At 41.1% G+C, this 23,939-nt stretch overlaps 1 protein-coding gene across 9 annotated transcripts in view; it reads right to left on the bottom strand.

The window, feature by feature from the left end:
- The window catches only part of KHDRBS2 (KH RNA binding domain containing, signal transduction associated 2), a 359,637-nt gene that overhangs the window by 284,236 nt on the left and 51,462 nt on the right, over positions 1–23,939 (bottom strand). For all 9 annotated transcript variants that reach the window (XR_004417327.2, XR_004417324.2, XR_004417326.2 and 6 more), the window contains exon 2: positions 10,660–10,787. Coding sequence is in view for 2 of the 9 variants with exons in the window: in XM_033054296.2 (XP_032910187.1) it covers positions 10,660–10,787 (128 nt within the window). In the remaining 7 variants the exon portion in view is untranslated. The remainder of the gene's footprint in view (positions 1–10,659; positions 10,788–23,939) is intronic.

Raw genomic sequence — 23,939 nt, 5'->3', positions numbered from 1 at the left:
TTATAATCAGGTGCGGCTACCCATCATTTTTTGCCCTCAATAAATGACAGAGAAATAACATATTCAAAACTAACGCTACATTTCTTTTACTTCTGAGAAACATGTATTCTTATTATCATCATTCAACAATTCTCTGTAGTCTGCACAATTTTCTTTTTAATACTGCATTAAGCATTGCTTCAGTGAACTCTCCTTGGGTAAAAATAATCAGGTGAAGAAGATGTAATTCTCTCTTGCTAAGTTGACCCAGACAATAAACAATGAGTTTCTCTCATCAGTAGATGGTCTATCAGCTTGGAAAACAGTGATTAGTGAGCAAATGGTGTGTAATTATGCTATGTATGCCATGGTGTACACTTTTGGTAGTAGAATAAGTCATGAGTGACAGTATTTACCTTAGTGTTACCCACTCCTTACTTCAACAGTAGTATTATGATCTCCAAAGGTAGATGGAAACATATTTTTGCTGCAGTTATCACCTGTTCTAAATTTGTCCAGTTGGAACAAAACTGTGACTTCATATCTAGGAAAAGTGTCCTTGTCTTTTTTTAAGAACTCATATTGACAGAACTATGAACTGCTACACTTCTTGAAATCAAAGACAGATTGCATGGTTTCTTCCCAGTGTGTAGTATTTTTCTTCTGACTCACAATCCCAAACCATGGATATGTAACCTGTGCTAATCATAGATAAATTGGTGGTTCTACTGTTAATAAAAAAATCTAAATCTATCAAGTGAACATGCTTGCAATTGATTCTTTGTGAAAATTTTTATATACTGATGCTACTACCATGTTACATAGGCTGAAAATGGAAGGCATATTTTAAATGTCTTATTAAAACACACACACACATATATGTATGAATTCTAATAAAAACGTGAAAGATATATTTATAAAACAGATTTCTTCATTATTAGAGCATATAGTTTGTATTTGCATTATGTGAAAGTGTCACCAGTTTATTTTGTTTCTCAATGTGAGTAAGAAACAAAACAGGAAAAGAAGGTGGCTCAGGTCAAACACTCTAGGCTAGAATGCTGCAACTCAGCAAGAAAGAGCATTTTCAGCATAAATTTCTTTCACTACCATATTCCTCTACAGAGCAACATGCTTTAAAGTTTTCTGATGATATGTGGGAAGTTTGAGAAACAGGGAGAAAGCCACCAAAATCCATGACATTGCAAAGGAGTTAGAAAACCATTCAAAGGACAGACCTGAAGAGGAGGAAGGCCTTATCACTGAACTAACTGGTCCAGAAAATTCACATTCACTCTGCTTGGGTCACACAGGCTCTGGAGAAGGCTGCTTGTATGTCCTTGTTGCTGTAATTGGCTTTCTATGTGAAGTGACACACATGACCCACAGGGCCATGTAAATCCCAAGCCTTTCATAGGAAATCAAGGCAAGGTGATCATCTACCTTGTGCAGTCTTTTTCCCTAGTAACTATTGACCTGAAAGCTTGACTTCAACTCAGTTTGAAAGACGAAGCTATTTCAAAGACAAGCAAGATCTTTGATGATTGGAGAACACATAGAGCTGGACAGCAGAACTAGAGTTCAAAGTGAGGCAAACGTTGTGCCTTATGCTCATGTCATAAGTGATCTGAAAATCCATAGAAGACAAAATTTTTGTCATTATACCCATCAGCAAAACATCAAATCAGAGCTCATAGATAAGCAAAAGACACAGATGTGCTCAAAAAGATTCCTTAGCTCTGAAGTTCAAGGAACTGCTTGTGTACTTAGGTACCACCAAAATCTGAATTGTTGTATGATGAGCTGTATTACCTCCTGTCTAGTCCTTAGGTCTATTTGCAAGGTAGAGTATTATTTCTTGTGTTAATATTTTATAAGCAATTTTTAAAAATTAGATGAGAGTTACAAATTACATTAAGAACTACTTTGAAGTGACCTTGTAATACTGCTTGAACAGGGGAAAAAGCCTGAGGAGTCACAAAACAGATTTCATCTTCAGTTTCAAGAGGTAAAAACATACTTCAGGAGTGTTTGTATATGACAAAACAATGCATTTGCTTTGAAGAACTGATTAGCTCACATAGATTATGCAGTCACAAAACACTGGATCAGTTTAGACTAAAAAAATGGAGGCATATGAAAAAATGACCAGCAACTACCTGCTGCAGTAATTTTGAAACGTATGACATGCATTTTTCCCCTTTAAATATTGTATATTTTTGGATGTTTAAAAGTAAGCAAATATTTATTTTAATAGCAACTTTAACAAGCTTCCAAAACATTCTTTCAACCCCACTATTTTGCTTAAAGTTATCATTTTACTGCTCTTTCATTCTCTGCTAACACATAAGAAAACTGTAACATAAAAAAATAGCATGACATTTATACTGCACTATATTTCCTTAATAAAAACATTACTATTATTAAAAATACATATATGAACTTGTACTACAACTAAAATAAGTAAAATCTCACATCCTATATGATAGCAGCATTTCAAATGGAAAAGCTGTATTCAATATGGTTGACTGGAGTTAATTTTCTTCGTAATAGACAATAAGGTGCTGTATTTGGAATTTGTGCTAAAAGAAGCGTTGATACCACAACAATGTTCTACCTATTGTTTGTACACACGACGAGTTTTTAAACTTGAATTTTTAAGGACATATAAAAACCCAGACATGCAATAGAACCAATTTGCCATAAAGTCTTTTCTTCTACTGCCCTGCAACTTCAAGGTATTAATGTTATACAGTAATTTCACGAATACAAGCCGCAGCAAGAAGACTAAAATTTTGGTGGAAACCCGGAAATGCGGCCAATATTCCGGTGCGGCTAATCTATGGACAAAAATGTGATATCTGCCCTTACCTAGTATCATGCTGGTCCAGTCCCGAGCCAAAACAGTCTGAAATCCATGGTTTCCCGTTGTTCCGACGATGAACCAATCAGAGAACAGCTTATTGCCTGCCTGTGGATGGCGGCGTTACTGAGGGGCGGGGGGTGTTATCGGGGTGAGTTACCTCGGCGAGTTACCTCGGCAGTTCGATAAAAGTGTGTGATATTTCTCTGTACTTTTTAAAGTGTTTTCAGTCTTGTGCGGCTACGGGGCTGGCTGGGCTCGCAGGGAGAGGGCTGGGGGAGCCTCTCTCCCCGCAGGGAGAGGGGTAGAACGGCCACTCGGCTCGCAGGGAGAGGGCTGCAACGGCCGCTTCCCCCGTGGGCTGCGAGGGCTACAACGGCCGCTCCCCCCGCCCGGCTGCGGGGGCTACAACGGCCCCTCCCCCCGCGGGCTGCGAGGGTTACAACGGCCGCTCCCCCCGCCCGGCTGCGAGGGCTAAAACGGCCGCTTCCCCCGTGGGCTGCGAGGGCTACAACGGCCGCTCCCCCCGCCCAGCTGCGAGGGCTAAAACGGCCGCTTCCCCCGTGGGCTGCGAGGGCTAAAACGGCCGCTCCCCCCGCCCGGCTGCGGGGGCTACAACGGCCCCTTCCCCCGCGGGCTGCGAGGGCTGCAACGGCCGCTTCCCCCCGCGGGCTGCGAGGGCTAAAACGGCCGCTCCCCCCGCCCGGCTGCGGGGGCTAAAACGGCCCCTTCCCCCGCGGGCTGCGGGGGCTAAAACGGCCGCTCCCCCCGCCCGGCTGCGGGGGCTACAACGGCCGCTCCCCCCGCGGGCTGCGAGGGTTACAACGGCCACTCCCCCCGCCCGGCTGCGAGGGCTAAAACGGCCGCTTCCCCCGCCCGGCTGCGGGGGCTACAACGGCCCCTCCCCCCGCGGGCTGCGAGGGTTACAACGGCCGCTCCCCCCGCCCGGCTGCGAGGGCTAAAACGGCCGCTCCCCCCGCCCGGCTGCGAGGGCTAAAACGGCCGCTCCCCCCGCCCAGCTGCGAGGGCTACAATGGCCCCTCCCCCCGCAGGCTGCGAGGGCTACAACGGCCGCTCCTGTGCCAGCACGGAGATGTGGCTCCGCTCGGAGCTCAGCTGCCTGCCTGCGTGGCTAAGTGGCTGTTTAAAGGCAACACGGATCCATTGGGAATGCTCACAAAATGACCACACTATTGTTCCTGTCTTTTTCGGCTTGTAAATAAAGGGTGTGTCTTTTTTCACTTGGAAACAATGTTTCCGAGGTCGGCAGTAAGCCAGTAAGCCCCGGCGATCCCGCGATTGTGTTACTAAATGACGACTTTGTGAAAGTTCGCTGCAAACTAAAGTGCGGCTAATATTCCGGGTGCGGCTTATCTATTAACAAAGGCAACAATGTTGCCAACACACCAGCAGTGCGGCTTATATTCCGTGCGGCTTGTATTCGTGAATTTACTGTAAATGCTAACTAATGTAACTGGCAACTGATCCTCTTAAAAGCTTGAAGGAAAAAAAGTAGCAACAAGTCATCCAAACCAGATCACAAATAGGTGAGCTTTGACCTTTTGGATCAGTACACATTGCTGGCTTAGTTCTGCTCCTGCTAAAGTCAAGGGTACTGTGGAAAAATCTCACTCTAACCAATAATTTGCTTTACAGTTCTTATGAAGCAGGGGTCCAATTTGCAAGCTTTAGTAGATATGATTCACTCTGCATTGAGACACAAAGTAATTTTTACTGTTCAGTACCGTTTTTAGTCCTTAAGAAGCAACACACTTAAGCGGATGTGAGGTAGGTTTCTATCTCTTTAAATTATCAACAGACTTGCTTATAGAACTCTCTTCAGATTCCAAAAGCAGATTCCTTTGAAAATACTGAACTTGTACTGATGATACTGAATATAAAATTTAACCCTCAAATCATCCATTACTACTAAGAGTAGAGAAAGAAACAATACTGTTGTAATTGCCAAGAAAACCCCAAATATGTTCGGGTGTAGGTTGAGCATATCTCCACAATCAATCATACACAACCAGTGTACCACTAAACTGAAATCATGTTCCTGATTAAAGTTGTTGGTTTAAGCAGGGTGAGCTCCTGCCCACTCTCACTCTTATTTTATTAAAGTGGAGTTATAAATTATATTTTTCTTGCCCCCTCAAATAGGAATAAGAAAGAAGAATAGAGAGGAATTTTTGATGGGTTAGAAAACATGAGTCATGACTAGCATTCCCAAAGGGGAATGGCTAGGACTCGTCTGTATTTTACACAGTTGTTACCAGCTACCAACTTTCTCCTGCTCGTATTTTAACTTGTCCCATTTTCTGATGTTGTGTTTTTGAGACTGTCAGTTCCTTGGAGAAAGACCAGTGTAATTATCAAGTATACTGGGTACAAAGGGTGTCTCCACCTTAGTTTTGGCATTTGAGTGCTCTGCAATACGAAATGGTAAATTGTAACTACTCTAAAAGTCTGCCTTGAAATATGGAAGGTAATACCATATTCCACTATAACAGCACTGAGTAAATCCCAGTAAACTACTAAGCAGCAGTTTAGTGTCCCTGCTTGTAATTTCAAGAATGAGTTTAAGGAAGAAAACATTAAAGGATGAAGGCTGAACTATTTATTTTTTTATATATAAACAAAGGGAAGACAGCCTGTGAGACATCTTTCATGATCATGCAATCAAAGGTGGGGAAAGAAGTCCTAATGTTAGGAGCATTTTTTGTGCTACTTGTTTTTAACTATGTTAATGAGTTTTTAATTACATTGCTAAAGATTTATATAGCCATGGATACTTAAATGAAACAGAACGGCAAATCGCTAAATTCCATCTGGAATGCACTTTATTCTCTACAGTCAAAAACAATTTTATGAAACAATTTTTAAAGAGGTCCGTACAAAGCAGCATTTCTCAGCATGATAAAGAAGGTAGTTAATGCTGTGGGAGCTGATTTTAACAGCAGTGTTATGCAAACAAATAAAGCATTAATGAAAATGGGGACAGAAATTATTTTTATATAATAAAAGCTATTTCCTGTAACCATTCAAGAGATCTGTAAGATTGGCATCGGCCCTTAGAAGCATTAGACTCAGGGTTCATTTCCTGAACTTACCTGGAAAAGCTAAGTAGAGAGATGGATGAAAGATCAGGTGAAGGAAAAAAAAAAAAAAAAACTTGTGTGATATTTTTTAATGTATTTTACTGAAAGTACAGGTAAAGTATTTGGATTTTCCAAATGCCTGTTGTCATTAAATGGAACAGAAGATTCGTATCTATTTTGGGTCTTGAGTACAACAAGAAATACTAAAAAACTGCACTGAATAGCAGAATCGCACCACTTGCAAGAAAATTTTGGAGAAGAAGAATGAGATTTTGAGGTTTGAAAGGTTTGGCCTTTTCTCTTGGCTTATATACAGGTAGTTAACTACTTTTCCAACTTTTCTCTCTTTAAGTGTTCACATACTTGATTTCACTAATAGTAATTAATTCTTGATTAAACACAGTACCTAAAGAAGTTTTTGCCCCTATTACTGGTGTTGTGTAGATCAGAGATTTTGAGTGACAATTACACTTGAATAAGAGAATTGAATTGGGCTCAACTAAAAAGGAAGTTTGAAACTAACCCACACATTATTATAAATTATTATAAAGCCATGTATTTATAAGCATTATTTTGTTACAAAGATGCATGTTCATTTATTTCATTAAAACCGGTAGGGACAGAAATCTTTCAAGATATATGAGAAAGCATTGTTTATTTGCACAATTATTTGCAGGATCAATACCAGTACAACATAATTCATGTACATTAATAACTTTCTGCCTTACAATGTTCAGGTTTCTCGTTAAAGAACTCGGTTGAAATACAGAACCAGGGAAATCTTTGGATTTAGTTTGGCATCAGTCTAAATTCTAGTATTTTGCCAAGTATAAAGGCTTTTCTTGTCTTATACAGGAGGAAAAAAAATACTGTCAGGGCAAGTAAAAATCTCCATTCTGTAGATAGATACTTAGCTCCTTTTCCTCTTATAAAAGTGTTGGAGCTTTTTTTAGTCTCCTGAAACATCTATAGGATTAGTGACATATCAAATTTTCCTTCTGCCTTATGCAATAACAAGGTACTTATTTCATTAAATCAATATAAACCAGAGAGAGAACTCACGGCTACTCATTCAGCTCACTAACAGTCCAGGTTCCACTTCCCTTAAAAATTTTATATTTTCTTGCCATTCCACTTAATGGACATATTAGTATATCTTATTCTTGCTATCTTACCTAAAAGTGAACCAAACACACAAAACACTTGTAGACGATTAATATGACAACAGTTGCTTTGAAAGCACAATTGCAACCATCAGGTTTGAGAGAAACAAAACATTAAAAAATGAGAATGCTAAATAAAAATCTTTTTACTTGTCTGAGTTAGATGTTAAAGACAGAATAAAAACAGAAAAGTTCACCCTTCACAATGAACTCTTTAGCACTGCTGAGTTCGTCTAAGTTATTTGCTTAAGATCATGAGTTTATGAAGCATAAAACAATATAACAATATTTGGCAGTGAATCTTTAAAATAGTAACAGATGCTGTGCTGTTTTTGGCTGGGGTAGAGATGACTTTCTTCAAAGTCTGGAGCTGTGTTTTGGATTTATGCTGAAAACAATGTTGATAAAATACAGATAGTTTTGATATTCTGAGCAGCATTTACAGTGTTAAGGATTTTCTGCTCCTCATCCCACCTGACCTGTGAGGAGGCTGGGGGTTCTCAAGGAACTGGAAGGAGATACAGCTGACCCCAAACACCAATGCAATATCCCAAACCATACGCCCAGCATATAAAGGTGGGAGAAGGAGGAGACATTTGGAGTGATAGCATTTGTCTTCCCAAGTCACCATTAAACATGATGGGGCCCTGCTATCTGGAGATGGCTGAACATCTGCCCTGATTTTGCTTTGTGTCCATGCACAACTTTTGCTTTAGCTATTAAAGTCTCTTGTCTCAACCCACTGTCAACTATTCCATCTCTCTACCATCCCACTGTTGTAGGAGTGAGTATCTGCATGGGGCTTAGTTGCTGGCTGAGGTCAAACCAAGACAGAGGCACTGCAATCTTCAACACTTTTATACACATACTATTTATTTTTGACTTGTCAGCCATTTCATGTATCTACACTCATAGAAAGCAAAAGAAATTAACAAACTGAGCCATGGCTGAAATCCAGCTAAGCTGAAGCCAGGAATAATGGGGGCAGACTTTCACTGAAGTCAGCAACATTTTAACTTACTGGACTTAATGTGTACTGGACAAGTTTGCAAACAAAAACTTCCTATTTTATGTGCTACATAAAGCTGACAAGTTATTACAGAAAAAGGTAGGAACTATAGAAAACAACAGAAGCCAAACTACAGGTGAGTAAATGGCAAAAGTCTGTATTGCCATGCAATTGACAAAGCTTCCCTCAAGTATCTAAACAGTCACTTTTGTTTTCCAGCAACAAGGTAATTTCAGATTTTTGTTTCTTTCTTTTGCTTCTTTAATAACTCACTCTTTTCCTATATCTGATGTACTAAAAACACATTCAAACTGATGTGTGCCGAAGTCTTTTTAAACAAACCCTGAGGTATTTTCATGAAAGTCTTAGCTGGAATTCACATATCGTGAAAGTGAAAAAAAAAAGGCATTATGGGACAGAAAGAAGGATTAACAAAGACATTGCATCACTGTTTCAAGAGGAATTCAGACTGCATTAAAAGTATCTGCTGCATAGTGGAGTGTGTGTAAATGAGATGCTGTTTTTACCTGGGCTGCTGGTATTTAGCATAAATAATCTCAGAAAAGATAATTGCTGAAGGATCAACTAATATCCTGTCTCTATTTTAGATCCTTGTTTTAGAGCAGAGAAAAGAGACCTGTGTCTTTACCGGAGCTGGTAACATAAGACAGCTGCTGTTAATCACAGTCTTTCATATTCTTTTCCTGTTGTCTGCACCAGACTGTGGACACTTGAGTAGAAACAATTTCATAATACTTATTCTGCAACTTATTCTTATTTAAGAGCTATCTAGGCACTAGAAGCCTTTTGCTTTAACTCTTGGTCAAACCTTAAAATATTGCTTCTGACTCTACAACTGCCATTGAAGCTTAGCCTACAGACCATAATAAATTTTTAAGCCAAGGGTTCCCTTGAAGCAATTTGCATTTTTACATGAAGTTACAGTAAGTCCAAATGTCTTCCAAGAGTTGCCCTCATTCCTAAACAGAGAGCCTATAGTTTTAGATGGCTTTTAACTGGGAAGATTTTTTTTCCATAATTTTACACACTTAGACACTTTCTGCAGAATTACAGAACCCTGCTTACCCAGCACTGCCCAAAAAAAACCTATCAGCAAGCAATGAATTTAAAATTATATTCTTCCAAATATAAATGACTCTTAAGTGAAATTATATGGTAATTAACTGTTTATAAATACAAGTCTGATCAACTGTTCTTAACATATTCTACCAAATAAATAAAACTAATCCTCTTTTAATTATTTTCTACATTTTCATTATTTATAAAGTAAGCTGAAGCTTGTGTACTGATCTGACTAATGTAAACACTTGTCAAGAAGAGACAACACACTAGATCACAGCAATCAGCAGTTTGATACAAAGTGCACATCCTTGAAAGATGGTTCCTAGAATGGTATCAGGAAACCTGAAGTTCTGGGAATAGTTCCATGCCAAGCACAGAATATTGCTAGCAAATCAACTACAGAAATCTTGCAAGAGATTATTCTGCAATATTGAATAAGTATTTTATTTCTATCACACTGATTTCTTTTCCTCCACAACTCGAAAGCTGTAAAAAATGCCTTATATCTTTTAGTATTCATTAATATGACACATTCATTAAAGTAAATGAAGCTAATTTAATCATATTCAGGTGCTACATAATAGATAGATAATAGGGTTTTGTCTTTTAAATACTTTGTCTTTTATTCTACTGTCCTCATCAAACAGTATTCTGAATGATTATCACACTGCTGCTACGAAGCTACAACACTATTGCATCCTAAGAACTTCAGGTCACCTACAGCATTTACACAAAATACCACAAATCAAGGCAAAGCACCTCAGGCTATGCAGCAAGAAAGTAATTCCTTATAGCACTGTATGAGCTTCTAAGGTCTTTACCATTTGGATTATTACATTATCTCAGTTTTATATTCACTAGTCAGGAGGTGTCAGATGGAATCACTGAATCTCAGTTTTGTTGTACCTTTCATTTTGTTTGATGAGTTTTTTACCAATTGTAATTTATTGCTCTGATGAAAGTATAAAGTAAAAACCTCAGAGTGTAATCAAGGCTAATGGCGAACCAAATACTATGTGATAATAAACCAGCAAGCAAGGAAAAAACACTCTGGAGACAAATTGAGATGTTTATCATTTCAGTATGAATACTATTAGAATAACTGTTTATGTAAAATAAAAACCCTGTACAAGAAAACCAAACAAACACCCAATTTCCAAAAAAATCAATATTCTGTTAAAAAAACCCCAAAAAACTCAAAACTTCCAATAAGCAGCTAATTTTTTCAAGAAATTAAATTCTTTTTCTGCATTAGAATATGTAACAATAAGAACAAATAAGAAAGTCTGAGATGCTAAAACAAGGAATAGCTAACAGATACATTTAAATAGGAGCTTAATTTCTTTTTTTTTTACTATCACAAAGCCTGCATATTATGAGTCAATAAAAATAGTGACGTGTATAACTTTTTCATCATTATGTTAATAAATATTAAACAATGTTAGACTAGATTTACAGTACCTTTGGATATTGCTTGACAGGGATCAGAACTCTCTCTGACAGCTTTATGTTTTTGTTGCTGATAACATCAAGATATTTCTTTTCTTCCTCTTCCTTCTTGCCTTCTGAACCCTGAAATTTTTCCATTTCTGAAAAATATCATGAAACAGAACAATCAGTGACATGGTATTTGTCATCCTCAGGAAGTTTAAACTTACACATTCCTATCCAGACTGCGCACTGAGCACCTGTGCTGTTTGCATCCACATGACAGGACTGTCTTTAAGAGAACCTGGATGCTCAGCAGTGCTGAGAGGCAGAGGTGACAGTCCATAGGTCACACTTCACAACTAATTCTTCCCCAGCTGAAAGGGAAGTCAAATGATCTCAGCAGGAGTAGGAACAGATGAGGCTTACAATTCCAGCTATCAGTCTTTTAATGGGAATAACATCATCAGAGCTTGGTGCTTTTTGTAAATGTGACCTGCCAGAACTAAGCAGAACTAACTGCAATGGCTAACTTTCAGTACAAATACTAGAAAAAAGAAGAAACTTCTTGCTGTTACTGAGCTTCCATTCAATTACTTCTGAATTAGTTAAAAGTTATACAAAATAAGGAAAAATGTTAACTCTTGCTCAAAAAAACCATTCAATTAAGAAATGCACTAAAAATTGAAAATTGTTTTAGATATATTTGCTAATTTGTAAAACACCCTAGAATTTACAAAAAAAACCCCAAAAACAAACAAAAAATATCAGAATAGTTTTGAATTCTTTATTCCCTAAAGCTCTATAACCAATGGATAACAACAAATAATTGAATTCATCGTCCTGCAAAGAACATCTTATATAGTGCCTGAGAGCTCCCTGCCAGCACAGGTACTATTGAAAAGGTGCTTCTGCAGCAGTAACACTGTTGACAGCACAGAAAATGGCAATGCTTATAATGAGCTAATTATAACTGAATTATAGCTGACAAGGGACAGCTGTGGGTCTCAGAAACATGCTGCTTCAAGAACCAGAAAGCAACAGTGGAAAGGAGGAACACAGCCACAACATGCTCTAACATTCATATACAAGTTTCTCTGACTTCTAACAAGCATAAAGAAAAAATGTATTGAAAAGGACAGCCCATGTCATGATTTGTTAATAAATGTTTATGCTGCTTTTATGAGATCAATTAATTTATTTAAAGCCTGCACTAGCAGACAGTTCTCTAAAGTTGCAATCAGAAGCTCTTTTAAAACCTCTCAGAGAACACACCTAAAAGACCTCAGATAGGATATACCCTCAATAATTTAAGACTAAAAAATTATTTCTAATCACTAAAAGCATCAGAAGAACATTTCATTATCGTAAAATACTTGAATACATGTAAAAAAATGCTGTATGTTGCATTCAGTGGAAGATTAATCTGGAAACCAGCACGTATCAATTAAGTAAGTAAAACACTCATTTTGGACAGGTTTAATAGATAAAAAGCTCTTTGAAAATAGATCCAATGCAATTATACAAAAGGTTGTGCTGTGGGGGTACAGAGGGGAGAGACAAAGGTGCATAAAGAGGGAAAAGTGTTACAAGTATGGTAAGTACTAAATGAAATCAAGGAATTTCCCAAATGTATTGTGCACATTGTACTAAATTAGAAAATTCTAAAAGGCAGGTGGGGAAAGTCAATCTACATGTTCTATACTAGAACCACGGAAGTTTAAGTTGGAAAAGACCTTTAAGGTGATCAAGTCCAGCTGTTAATTGAGTTCTGCCAAGTCCAATACCAAATCACATCCCTAAGTGCCACATCTACACATCTTTTAAATACTTCCAGAGACAGTAATTTCACCACATTCCTGGGTAATCTGTTCCAATGTTTGATAGCTGTTTTTGTGAAGACATGGTTTCTGCTGTCCAACCTGAACCTGCCCTGCCACAGCCTGAGGTTGTCTTCTCAGCCTGTCACTAGTTATTTGCCCAGGAGAAGTAACCAACCCCCACTTGACGACAACCTCCTTTCAGGTGGCTGAAGAGAGCAATGAGTCCCCCCAGCCTCCTTTTCTCCATGCTAAACAACCACAACTCCCTCAGCTGCTCCTTGTCAGATATGCATACCAGACCTTCCCACAGCTCAGCTGCCATTCTTTGGACACGCTCCAGGCCCTCAATGTCTTTGTGAGGGGCCCAGAACTGGACACAGCACTCCAGGTGCAACCTCACCAGAGCTGAGTACAGGGAGACAATCACTGCCTGCTCCTGCTGGTCACCCTATTGCTGATACAGGCCAGGATGCCATTGACTTTATAAACAACTAAACTCTTTCCCCTGGAAACCTGAAGAGTCCTCAAAATCTGTACGATCAGAAGGGATGGGTACTAAAGGTTAGGACAAAATGCTCCCCTTTGAATTGTGTATCAGGCCTTGCAACCAGTCCCAGTCTTGTGTTTTGTTTTTGACTGAGAGTACATGGAAGTTTTGGAATGAAAGAGGCTTCTTTGCTGAAGTTAATGAAAGACTACTTTAGCTGGGCTTACCAGACTTACGTGAACAAGAGTTTGTTGATCTACCAAGACTGAGACAAGCTGTGGCACTTGAATTGGTTTCATGCCATGATGAGGGCTGAGCTCTAAACCCAGAAGAGCCAGTCCCAGCTTAATATGGGAGGCACAAGAAACAGCAGTGGGGAGTTGAGTTTCCTCCAGAGAATGAAAGGCAACAGAGAGCACATTTCAGGGGAGATCCCGTAGCACTTAAGGTCAAACACTGAGAAGCAAATGACAATGGATTATGATGAGGGCCACGCTGTACGCCCAGAACTACAGCAAAGACAGCAGGGACACTGGGGACATCAGGTTTCCTGCCAGGGAGCAGTGGCAACCAGCCCATGACCACAGCCAGACAGTTTTTGAGTATCATCTCCAAGGAGGGAGAGTCCACTAGCACCCTGACAGTGCTTGCTCACCCTCACAATAATAAAAAAAGTTCCGCAATATTCAGAGGGAAGTTCTGGATTCAGGGCACCCCTGAAAAGAGCCTGGCTCTGTCTTCTTTGTACCTTCCCTTCAGTTATTGCTGTACATCGGAAAAGACCCCCCTATGGAGTCTCCTCCAGATTGAACAGTCTGGAGGCAGCAGTCTTAGCCTTCTGCTTGTAGGAGAGATGCTCTAGACCCTTCATCATCCTTGTGAACCCTTACTTGACACTGTCCAGTATGTCCAGCTCTACTTATGCTTGGGAGCCACACACTGGACGGAGTGCTCCAGTGCAGTATCACTTCTTCTGACCTGCAAAGTTGACTGAGGTGTAAGAACTGCCCTGAGATGGTTTCTTTCTAAAACAAAACATCTGGAGATGATCAGTAAAACCTGTGAATGTATACCAAAAATAAGGCATTAGGATTTTTCTTGACAGGGGAGCAGTCACATGAGATGAGCCATCTTGAAAGTTTTCATTCCTTGGGGCTGGAGTTTGTGTCTTCTGGGTGTGGTCACTGGAAGCCCCACGATGTCACCAGGGAGTCATTGTGACACCCGTGACAACAACCCTTTTGAATGCTTACGGAAGCCCTGAAAGGCTACAGTGTCTGGCCTCCTCCAGTGGGGACAGACATCTGGAGGTGGGGGGAAAAAGGACCCCCATCCCATTGTGTGCTTTCTGAGGGCACAGAGAAGATCTTCTGAGCAAGGACACTGGGCCTGGGGTGCTGGTTCCAATCTGCCGTGCACTCAGGTTCTGGCTGCAGTTGCTGAGAGGCCATAAATCCCTTTCTCAACTTCCCAGTCTCTATCTGTACATATCAGAAAGGTCAGTTACCATCAGAGATTACCATCCTGCCTCAAGAGTCAGAACATGCCAAGACACCCCAGTGTCGTTCATCTGCCACAGGATGGCCCCTGGCATTGGTGGCAACCTAAGTGTTGTCCTGCGGCAGAGTAGGCAGTTCTTTAATGCTTGACTTCAGCAGCTTTGCTGCTGGCTGCAGACTGTGACCCCAGCACCAGGGAACATCAGCTTATCTCTTTGGTTTGCAGAGCAAAATGGCCTCAGAGGAAGACTTGGCAGAAAGTGGCACCTCTTCCCCTGCTACCAGCACCAGCTGGGTGTCCCGGGCTGCACATCCAGGTGCTTCAGAGAATCTAAGGTGCCCAATCTGCCGGGCTCCCATGAATGACCGACCCTCTGTGAGCTGGCGTCGGCACCCTTTCTGTTTTTACTGCATGGTGGAGTGGTTCCACAAGAGAGTGGATAGCGTGATACACCAGTCACTTTTCCAACATGCATTCCACATGGTGGGAGACATTAACTCTGAGGTGCAGTCCATCGGGGAGTCCATCAGCTCTGCCAGCCACACTCTAGGAGAGCGAGCTGGGTCCCACTCTGCAGAAAGATGTCAGCATCATTCCTCAGGACGCCAGCACGGCAAGTCTTACAGCAGAAGCTGTTGTGGTAGCCGTGGTGGCAGCCGTGACGGTAGCCGTGGTGGCAGCTGTAGGGGCAGCCGCGGCAGGGCCCAAGAGAAGAGCCGAAGCAGGTGTCCAAGAAGGCATCTCAATGGCCACACCAGGGTCCAGCAGGCCCAAGGCTACAACCACTCAAGCAGCAGGAGACGACAGCAGAGCAGGGCTCAAAACACTGCTCGAGACAAGGGCCGAGATCCAAGGACCAAGGTCTGTGCCCTCTCAAGAAGGCGTAAGCGCCGTCAGCAATACCAGGTTTCATTCATAGAACCGAGGGCAAAAAGGAGCCGATCCCGGCAGAGGTCACACAGCATAACCAGCCAAATACTGAGGGAGAATCTAAGGGAGATGGAACGCGATGAGGGACGAGCTCTAAGGCATGACTGGTACATGCGTACCTCTTCAGGGAGGAGCAGGCGCCAACAGCAGCGGCAACCGGTTTCTTACAGAGAACCACAGGTGACACGGAGCCGAACCCCAAGGAGGTTCCGTAGCACAATGCCCCTGCAGGAGAATCCAAGGAGGATGGAATGCTATGAGAAACAGCCTTTAAGGAGGAGTGAGCGCCTTCAGCAAGGACGTCAAGTTTCTTTCATCAAACCACAGGTGACGAGCCAATCCCAGGGGAGGTGCCGCAGCACACGGCACCAAACACAGCAGGAGAATCGAAGGAGGATGGAAAGTGACGAGGGACCAGCTCTAAGACTCGAAGGGGACATCCCAACCTCCTCGGGGTGGAGTGAGCGCCATCAGCGGGGGCGCCGGATTTCTTTCACTGAACCATAGGTGGCAAGGAGCTAATGCCCATGGAGGTCCCACAGCCATGCTGGGCACAAGCCTGGCAGTGCACCCTACCAACAAGGGAAGTACTGTATGCCCTGCTACCGGTGTCAGCAATGATACTACTTCAGACAAAAACAGCCCCTTCTAATAATTGCAAAAATAAAGTCATATCCAATGCTCAAGTCTGCGGCCAAGGATCTATTTTCCATCACAAAATGCATCTGAAAATCTGAAGACAGCCTTGAAAGGCCCTTTGAGGTTAGGAGGATAACAGGCATGAAACTCCAGTGCTTTTGTCATTCTTTACTATGGTACCCACTTTGTATAAAAATGGGGTACTGAACATTTTGTATGGGGGCTTTCTCCCTATATTGGATTTCCACAATCTCGTACCAAAGACATGAATGACTTATTAGGTAATTTCTTGTCCTTCCACACCGATTTTCTCATGCTTTATCCCAAACATCCCCCAGAGTATCTTCTCCTTTGACCACTCTTCTCAAAATGCAGCAGTAAAGAGTGAAGTCAATTTACAATTACTCAATCTCAAAGGCTCTGCCTATAATGCCAATCCAAACCTAATACCTGGTAGAAAGCCTGTGAAAAGCTTTTCTTTCTCCTTCTCTAAAGACTTTCAAAATGATCCCCCAAAGCTTTTGAAATAGTGAAATTTTCCCTCATGCTATGCCCTGTACAAAGTCTCAGGTTTAATGCCCAGAGTGGCAGTTCAGGCTCCAGGCTCTTGATACCATGGCCAAAGACTATCAAAGTCATCAACAAACTGTGTTGTGCCAAGAACTGTTACTTTCAAGTAAGACTGGAGCAAAAAGAGGAGTCTTCTCAAAAGACAAAGGCAATACATGAAATACTGGAGCAACACAAACTGTACTCAATTTTTGTATTGAGCTACAGTCAGCCTCTACTGTGTACATTCCTTGCGTAACTCCATGACTAGTACCACCACAGAAAAGAAGCATTAAGACAGTCTTATGAAGAAATCCAGGCCAAGATCAAGCTCCCAACTCGCTGGCTCACAGCACCAACATGCAGCTAGTTGCTTTATTGTAAATTTTTACTTGCCAACTGCAAAAACTATGGTCACCTGCAACACATGCTACAAAGACAGAACCAATGCCTTTAGTGAGATGTTGTGCTCATTGCACCCCTCATGCTTGTGTTTAGCTTGTTAGCTTTCTGTGCAAATCCCCCAAAGGAAAAAAGATAACTGCCACGTGGACATCTGGCTTCTGGGATACAAACCTGGCTCTTCATAAGCATAGGGAATCATCCAAACCTTCCCATGTCATGAAATCTGGAGAGGCTTTCTTAGCTTGAGTGTGTTTTGAGTCACAGAACCACAGAGAAGTGGAGGCAGGAAAGGACCTCCAGAGGCCATCTAGTCCAACCTCCCCTGCTCAAGCAGAGTCACTAAGAGATGGTGGCCACAGCCACAGCACTTTTGAGTACATTCCTGCACATGTCAAAAAGGTCAGTCACCATCCTGCCCTGAGAGCTGGAACATGCCAGCACACTCCAGCGTCACTCATGTGCACCAGGATGGCACTAGTGGTAGCCCAAACACTGTCCCAAGACTGAGCAGGCAGTTCTTTAATGCTCGACGTCAGTAACTTTGCTGCTGGATGCAGACTCTGTTCCTAGTGCAGGGGAACATACGCTGCTGCCTACAGAAAGCTATAGGTGGTACAGGATTTTGTGGCCAGCTGTATTAGGTCTGCATGGCCTGGCTTTGGAAGGGGAAGGAACTACAGGGATGACTCCTGTGAGAAGCTGCCAGAAGCTTCCTCGGTGTCTGGCAGAGCCAATTCCCGGTGGCTCCAAACATGGACATGCCACTAGCCAAATGGTGGTAATGCCTCTGTGATAACATGCTTAAGAATAAACAAAACAAAAATGATGGGGCAGTTATAATTACAGCCAGAGAAGATGTGAGAAGAAAAACTACGCAGACATCAAGGTCAGTGAAGAAGGAGGGGGAGGAGATACCCTAGGCACCACAGCCAAGATTCCTCAGAAGCCTGTGGTGAAGGTTATGGTGAAGCAGAATGTCCCCGTGCAACCTATGATATTCCATGGGGATACAGAGATTCATGTATAGCCCATAGACAAGGCCCAAACCAGAGCAGGTGGATACTTGGGAGGCGGCTGTGACCACATGGGAGACCCAAGGTGAGAGGGACCCATGCTGGAGTAGCCTGTCCTTGAAGGACTGTACCTCATGGAAGAGTAACCCATGCAGCAGCAGTTTGATGGGGACTGTTGCCTGTGGGATGGACTCACATTGCAGCAGTTCACAGGGAACTGCTTCTTGTGAGGTGGACTCATGCTGGAGAAGTTCAGGGAGAACTGTCTCTCATAGGAGGGACCCATGGTGCAGCAGGGGAAGGACTCCTGTCCCTGAGCAGCAGGAATAGCTATGGGTGATGAAGTGACCCTAAGTGACATTGCCTGTCTCCTTGTGCCACTGCTGTAGGAGGTAGAGCTGGGAAGGAGCAGGGGAGCAGGGTGGGGGGAAGGTGTTTATAGGGTTTTATTTTACTTCTTATTATTCTGCTCTGATTTTGTTAGCAATAAATTCACTTTATATCTCTAAGTTGAGCCTGTTTTGCCTTTGATAGTAATTGATGTGTATTTTTTCCAAGTCCTTATCTCAACCCATGAACCCTTCATTAAATTTTCTCTCCTCTGTCCAGCTGCAGAGGACAGTAAGTGAGGAGTGGCTTTCCTGGCATCCAGTCAGCATCAACCAACTACACCAGTGGAAACAGAATGTCCATAATCAACAGCATTCCTCCACAGAGTGCAAACTCAAGGATCTCAATGGTACTTTTCCTGCACCAATGATCTTAGGCAAAAAAGCAAAAATAAAGTATTTCAAAAACACACATCATATATTTTCCACTCATTTTTGCTCTGAGCTAACAAAATTAAACCAGAGAGACAAAGAGCTATTCAACTACCTCCTCCAGTATCAGTCCTCAAACATGCTCCATTTTACCATTAACTTGCACTTGCTTCCTATAACACACATCTCTCATCCCTCTTAATTGGAAGAAAACATGCATCTTTCAGTCATTCAAAAAGAGCCCCCCACTAGAGAAGTATCAGAGACAAAAGACATTTCTACCTGTATCTTTTTTAGTGATAATATTCCCTATGGAAATACATCTTGATCTATCTCCAGACTTTGAACTGCAAAGTTCTGGAAATATTGCCAGCCCTTTTACGTGGATGTTTTTGGGGGGGAGTAGTTTCTTTTTTCCTTCATGGATTCATAAAATGGAAAGCTAAGTTAGTAGCTCTTTTTCAGTATTCTCTGAATTATTCTTGCAGTGCCAATAAAATTATGTTAATTACATTTCTCTTCAAAGTCTTTGACACCTATTACAAAACTTCTCTAATGAATATATTTTTTATATTAAAATTAGGCATCCCAGAGTAAAAACATCCTTTTGCTACACTTAAGAGTCATGTCAAAACTCTTCAAAAAATAATGTTCTTCTTGTCAGTCAGTCCAACCCACCAAAAAAATTAAATCTACACAATCCTTTCTGCTGTCAACATTTGCCTCCCACTTAAAGGAATTCTGCAGCCTATGTGGCTTTTCTTGCCTTTGCATTTCAAGTACTGGCACTGCTTCAATCAAGAATCAGGGACTGCTGTTAACAAGGTCAACCCCTCTGAGACAATCATGTTTCTATTAACGGGAATGACTTCCAGAATGGGAGTATCACCAACTTCTTGCATGCATGCACTATTACGTATATCAAGCTTATCTAGCACTCAAAGAAGTACACATTTTTGCAGGTTAATGAAAGAATGTTTGAACTTCAAGAGGAAGAATAAGACAATGTCAGTGAAAAATAGCAATCACTTAATCACTGACAGCTGTAATTCAGAGAGAGCATTTTTAATTTAAGATTCATTAAAAAATATACACAGTTGGAACTCTGAATTCCTAGAATGGTGTTAACAAAAACTCCCAGCATTCTTTTAGAAACACAAGATACTGAAAACATACATGAAGGCTCACTTTCTGTCCAAGGCATTGCATTTTAATTGAAAGTAGGGCTATTGGATTTTGAGTCAGGGGAAAAAAAACCAGATGGCTCAATAGTTGAACAAATTAAAATGAAGTTAATTCACAAGAAGGGAACATCCTAAGAAGTTTCCAGTAACAAAAACGACATCCAAACCCCTAAGAATTGGTAATTTACAAATAAAAACATTGAGTGTCTAACAGTGGTTGGGAGGGGTTATAAGGACAACCAGCCATTAGCACTGAAGAATTAGCGACCAGCTCACTATATTCACCGAGAAACACATTCATGCATTGTATTACAACATTCCTTTATGTACACATACTCATTAAGTTGCACAGCTTGTTGGGATGATTCAGGGAGGATAATGGAATAATTCCTACTACATCAGATACAAGTAAGGCAAGACCTCTCCCAGTGAAGAAATTAATACCTGTTAGATAATTGTGGGTCAGATCTACATGTTTATGTCATCTGCTTTAGACAAATACAAACTGAGGCTTTGTAACTGTATTACAAGCTGAATCGCCTCAGCTCTCAAGCAAGAAAAGTGGCTAGTAAAATAATGTTCAGAAAGAATTCTGAAACACAAGTCAAAGAGTAATGACAGAGACATGCAAAATCAGGTACAGTATGAGAAGGAACAAAAATGGGTATTTAGTGTTTCTCGGAGGGGAAAGCATCAAAAAATACTTTTATATATAGGATGCAATTATACAGGGGAACTGCTGAAAGCATTCATATTGATAAAATCAAGCCTTTTTCAGATTCTTCCCTTATGATTAGATTCTGTCCGATGAGGCACTGAAGGTCTTTTCAACTTGGGCATGCCTGAAGATACAGCGTCCATTAAAGTTTAATTTATAATGCAGATATTTTTTATCCTGGGACTTCATGGCCATTATCATCTATGAGGCTGCATGTTGTATAGAACACAGAGAATATGTAGAAAAGTGACCACGTTCTTTAGTAGGTACTCATTAGACTGTATGTGTGTGTAACACTGGGGATAGACTTCCCTCTCCTCCCCAGAACAGGAAAGACATTGACAAAGAAGAGCAAGGTCAGTGGAGGCCACTCATGGTCAGGGCTAGAGCACTTGCCCTGTGAGAAGAGGCTGAGAGAATTGGGTCTGTTTATTGTGGTTAAGAGACAGCTCTGAGGGATTAACAGTAGCTCAGCAATGCTGATGTTCCCACAGTCATACTCTTCACAGGAGAGTGACACAGAGATGACAGAAAACAGGGAAAAGGTGAAAATAGAAAGGTTTGTCCTGTGTATAAGGAAAAGTTTTCTCCACACAGTCCAGCAGTGCTGCGGGTTACCCACATACATCATCTCCTTCACTGGAGGATTTCACAATCCACGTGGACAAATCCCTGAATATTCTGGTCTGAACCCTTGGCTGACCCTGCTTGGAGCAGGAGGTTGCACTAGAGATTTCCCAAGGCCCCTTGACATATGAACTATCCTAAGATTCTATAAATGCAAAAAAAATCAGACTTATCCTTGTCTGTCAAATTTCTGAAACTTATCCAAAAGATTTATATGTTATTGCAGAAAAGTTAGAAGACAGAAACAGTATGATTGCATAAGCTCTGTATCTTTAGCAAACTTTTTTAACAAAATGTACTAATATAGGTATAAATGTACTAATATATATAGAAAATAATTAAAGATATAAACAACTTTCTATTTCTAATTAAATGAAAACCAAAGAGAATTAACAAGAAAACAAATGAGAAAATTCAAGTGTGCAAAAACTTAGATTTCCATCCCCTCTCTATACTGGTAACTGATTTTTACTGCCTGATACTTTGGCTCTACCCATCACGTAATCAGCAGCTTGCAGATGAATGCCAAATTATACTATTGGTAGAAAAATAATTACCTAATGTATCCATCCACTGACCTATGCCTAGATCAGTATAGATTTAAAAAGCTATAAAGAGGATACTAGCAGTGTTAAATAACTAGAGAAGTCCTGAAATGGAAATATTCATTCTTGCTAAACTTATGAACAACATCTGCTCAGATGCACACCTCTCCATGGAATGTTTTAAGTCTGATTGCCAAGTAGTTCCTCAAGACAGTGGTCCATATAACCCTAGTTCAGTTGCTGAATACACTCCTGTCCTGGTTTATGGCACATTTGGAAGAAAACTTCCAAAGGGGTTCCTCCAGAAAACGAATTTAAGTGACCTCTCCCCTGATTGGTTTGGGAAAAGATTTTGTTGGAGAGAAGCGGAAAAAAAACTGTTTATTTAACAGGCAAAGCACTTCCCAGCACAATAATGAACAATACTAAACAACAAAATCTCTCTCTGCTCTGAAGAGATGGCAGATTCAGAAGAGTCCCCTCCATGGGTTGCAGCCCAGCTCACTCAGGCTATTCTCAGCCCTCTAGCGCTGGGAAATGCCACAGCCCAGGCCAGGCCCGGTGGGCCACAGGTGCCAGCTACGAGTGCTCTTCCAGGTTTTCAGTCCAGAGCAGGCTCAAACAATTCCAAGAAAAAGTAAAACAAAAAAAAAAAAAAACAGTCCAGAGAACTTCTCTCCTCAGCTAGTTAAAAACTAACCAAAAGCCAAAGAGGGCTCTTTCCCACTGCCCACTGCAGACAACCCAGTCTGTGTGAAGGATGTGTGGGAGCAAGTGCAGTCTCTGATAACAAACTCTGCACCTCTTCTCTCCCCCTTCACTCCTGGAACCAGCCTTAAAGCTGCAGAATTCTATATTCAACACCAACAGAACAGATGACTGGGGATACAAGCACCATAAAGTCACCCCAGGACAACTCCCACTATCACTGATACACTACATCACGTAATTCTAGATATATAGCAACCGCAATCAAAAAAAACAGAAACTATTTATGATGAAATCTGCTGCACGAAATTGATGGAGTCTTTCTCGCCTCAGTAAAAATAACCAAGAGCAATCTAAAGGTCAGCATCAGCAAGTGCAGTATAAAGAAATTATCTGGGATGCATTTTGAATGTGATGACTTACTAAATAAAGTTGCTGGTAACATTTAAAGAGTGACAACAATGTTAGCTTCAAGATACAGGTTTTTTCTTGCTTTGGAACAAAAAGAAAGGACTATCATTAGGATTATAGAAAGACTATTAAAGGAACCAAACAACTGCAACATTGATTTAACACATTTTTTATCAAATTGTTGAAAAGAGAACAAGCCACTGGGTAAGATTTTAATGATTAAAGTTCTTTCAAAAGTGTCTCTGAAGTCAAAAATACCTTTGGGGAGTTAACCTGCATAGGCTGTATTGGAAGTTTGTTGTTGGCAGCAGTATTGCTTTAACTATGGGGTGCAGTTCATTAAATAGCTGTTCCCAGTACATTTCTCCCTTCTTACCTCATACCTTCAGAGCAGCTTAGACAGTATTATGAATATGTCACCAGTCAGATGAAAGGCAAACCTGAAAATCATTGGAATAATTTTGATTTAATCCTGGGTTTCTTTCATCTGAGAATGAGACTCGTCATAAAAAGAAGAAATAGAGACCACGAAGATTTAGTCAGACAAGTAAAAAATAAGCAAAAACCAACAAAAACCAACAAAAACATCACAACTGTATTAATCTGTGAATATATCTCTAGGTGTCCTTGAATTTAACACCCTAGAAACCTGTGTTGCTATGACATGTAAGAAAAGGAAAGCAGATTTCTGCCAAAGATTTTTGTAATTTCTACTGCGTCAAAGTTTATTCAACAAAACACTTTAGGACACATTGAAGTGTTCTCAGAGATTAATCTGAAGAGAAAACATCAGTGCTGTGCTACATATTGTGTGGTGTGGAACAGATACGCAGGGGTGAAGGATGAATCAATCAATGAAACTGCAGGTAAGTCCACCAGTGACATATTCATTACCTGCCCCTGACTATCTGAAAGCTGCTGGCATGCTTGAGTGGGTTGCTCTACTCAGTTGGAGTAACCAGCCAAAAGGAAGCTTTTCTGTCTCTTCACAGTTTCTGGGAATTTTGTTTTTA

The sequence above is a fragment of the Catharus ustulatus genome, chromosome 3, assembly GCF_009819885.2.
Source record: "Catharus ustulatus isolate bCatUst1 chromosome 3, bCatUst1.pri.v2, whole genome shotgun sequence".
Taxonomy (NCBI): domain Eukaryota; kingdom Metazoa; phylum Chordata; class Aves; order Passeriformes; family Turdidae; genus Catharus; species Catharus ustulatus.
The sequence above is the reverse complement of the archived record's forward strand: the minus strand, read 5'-3'. Positions and strand labels throughout refer to the sequence as shown.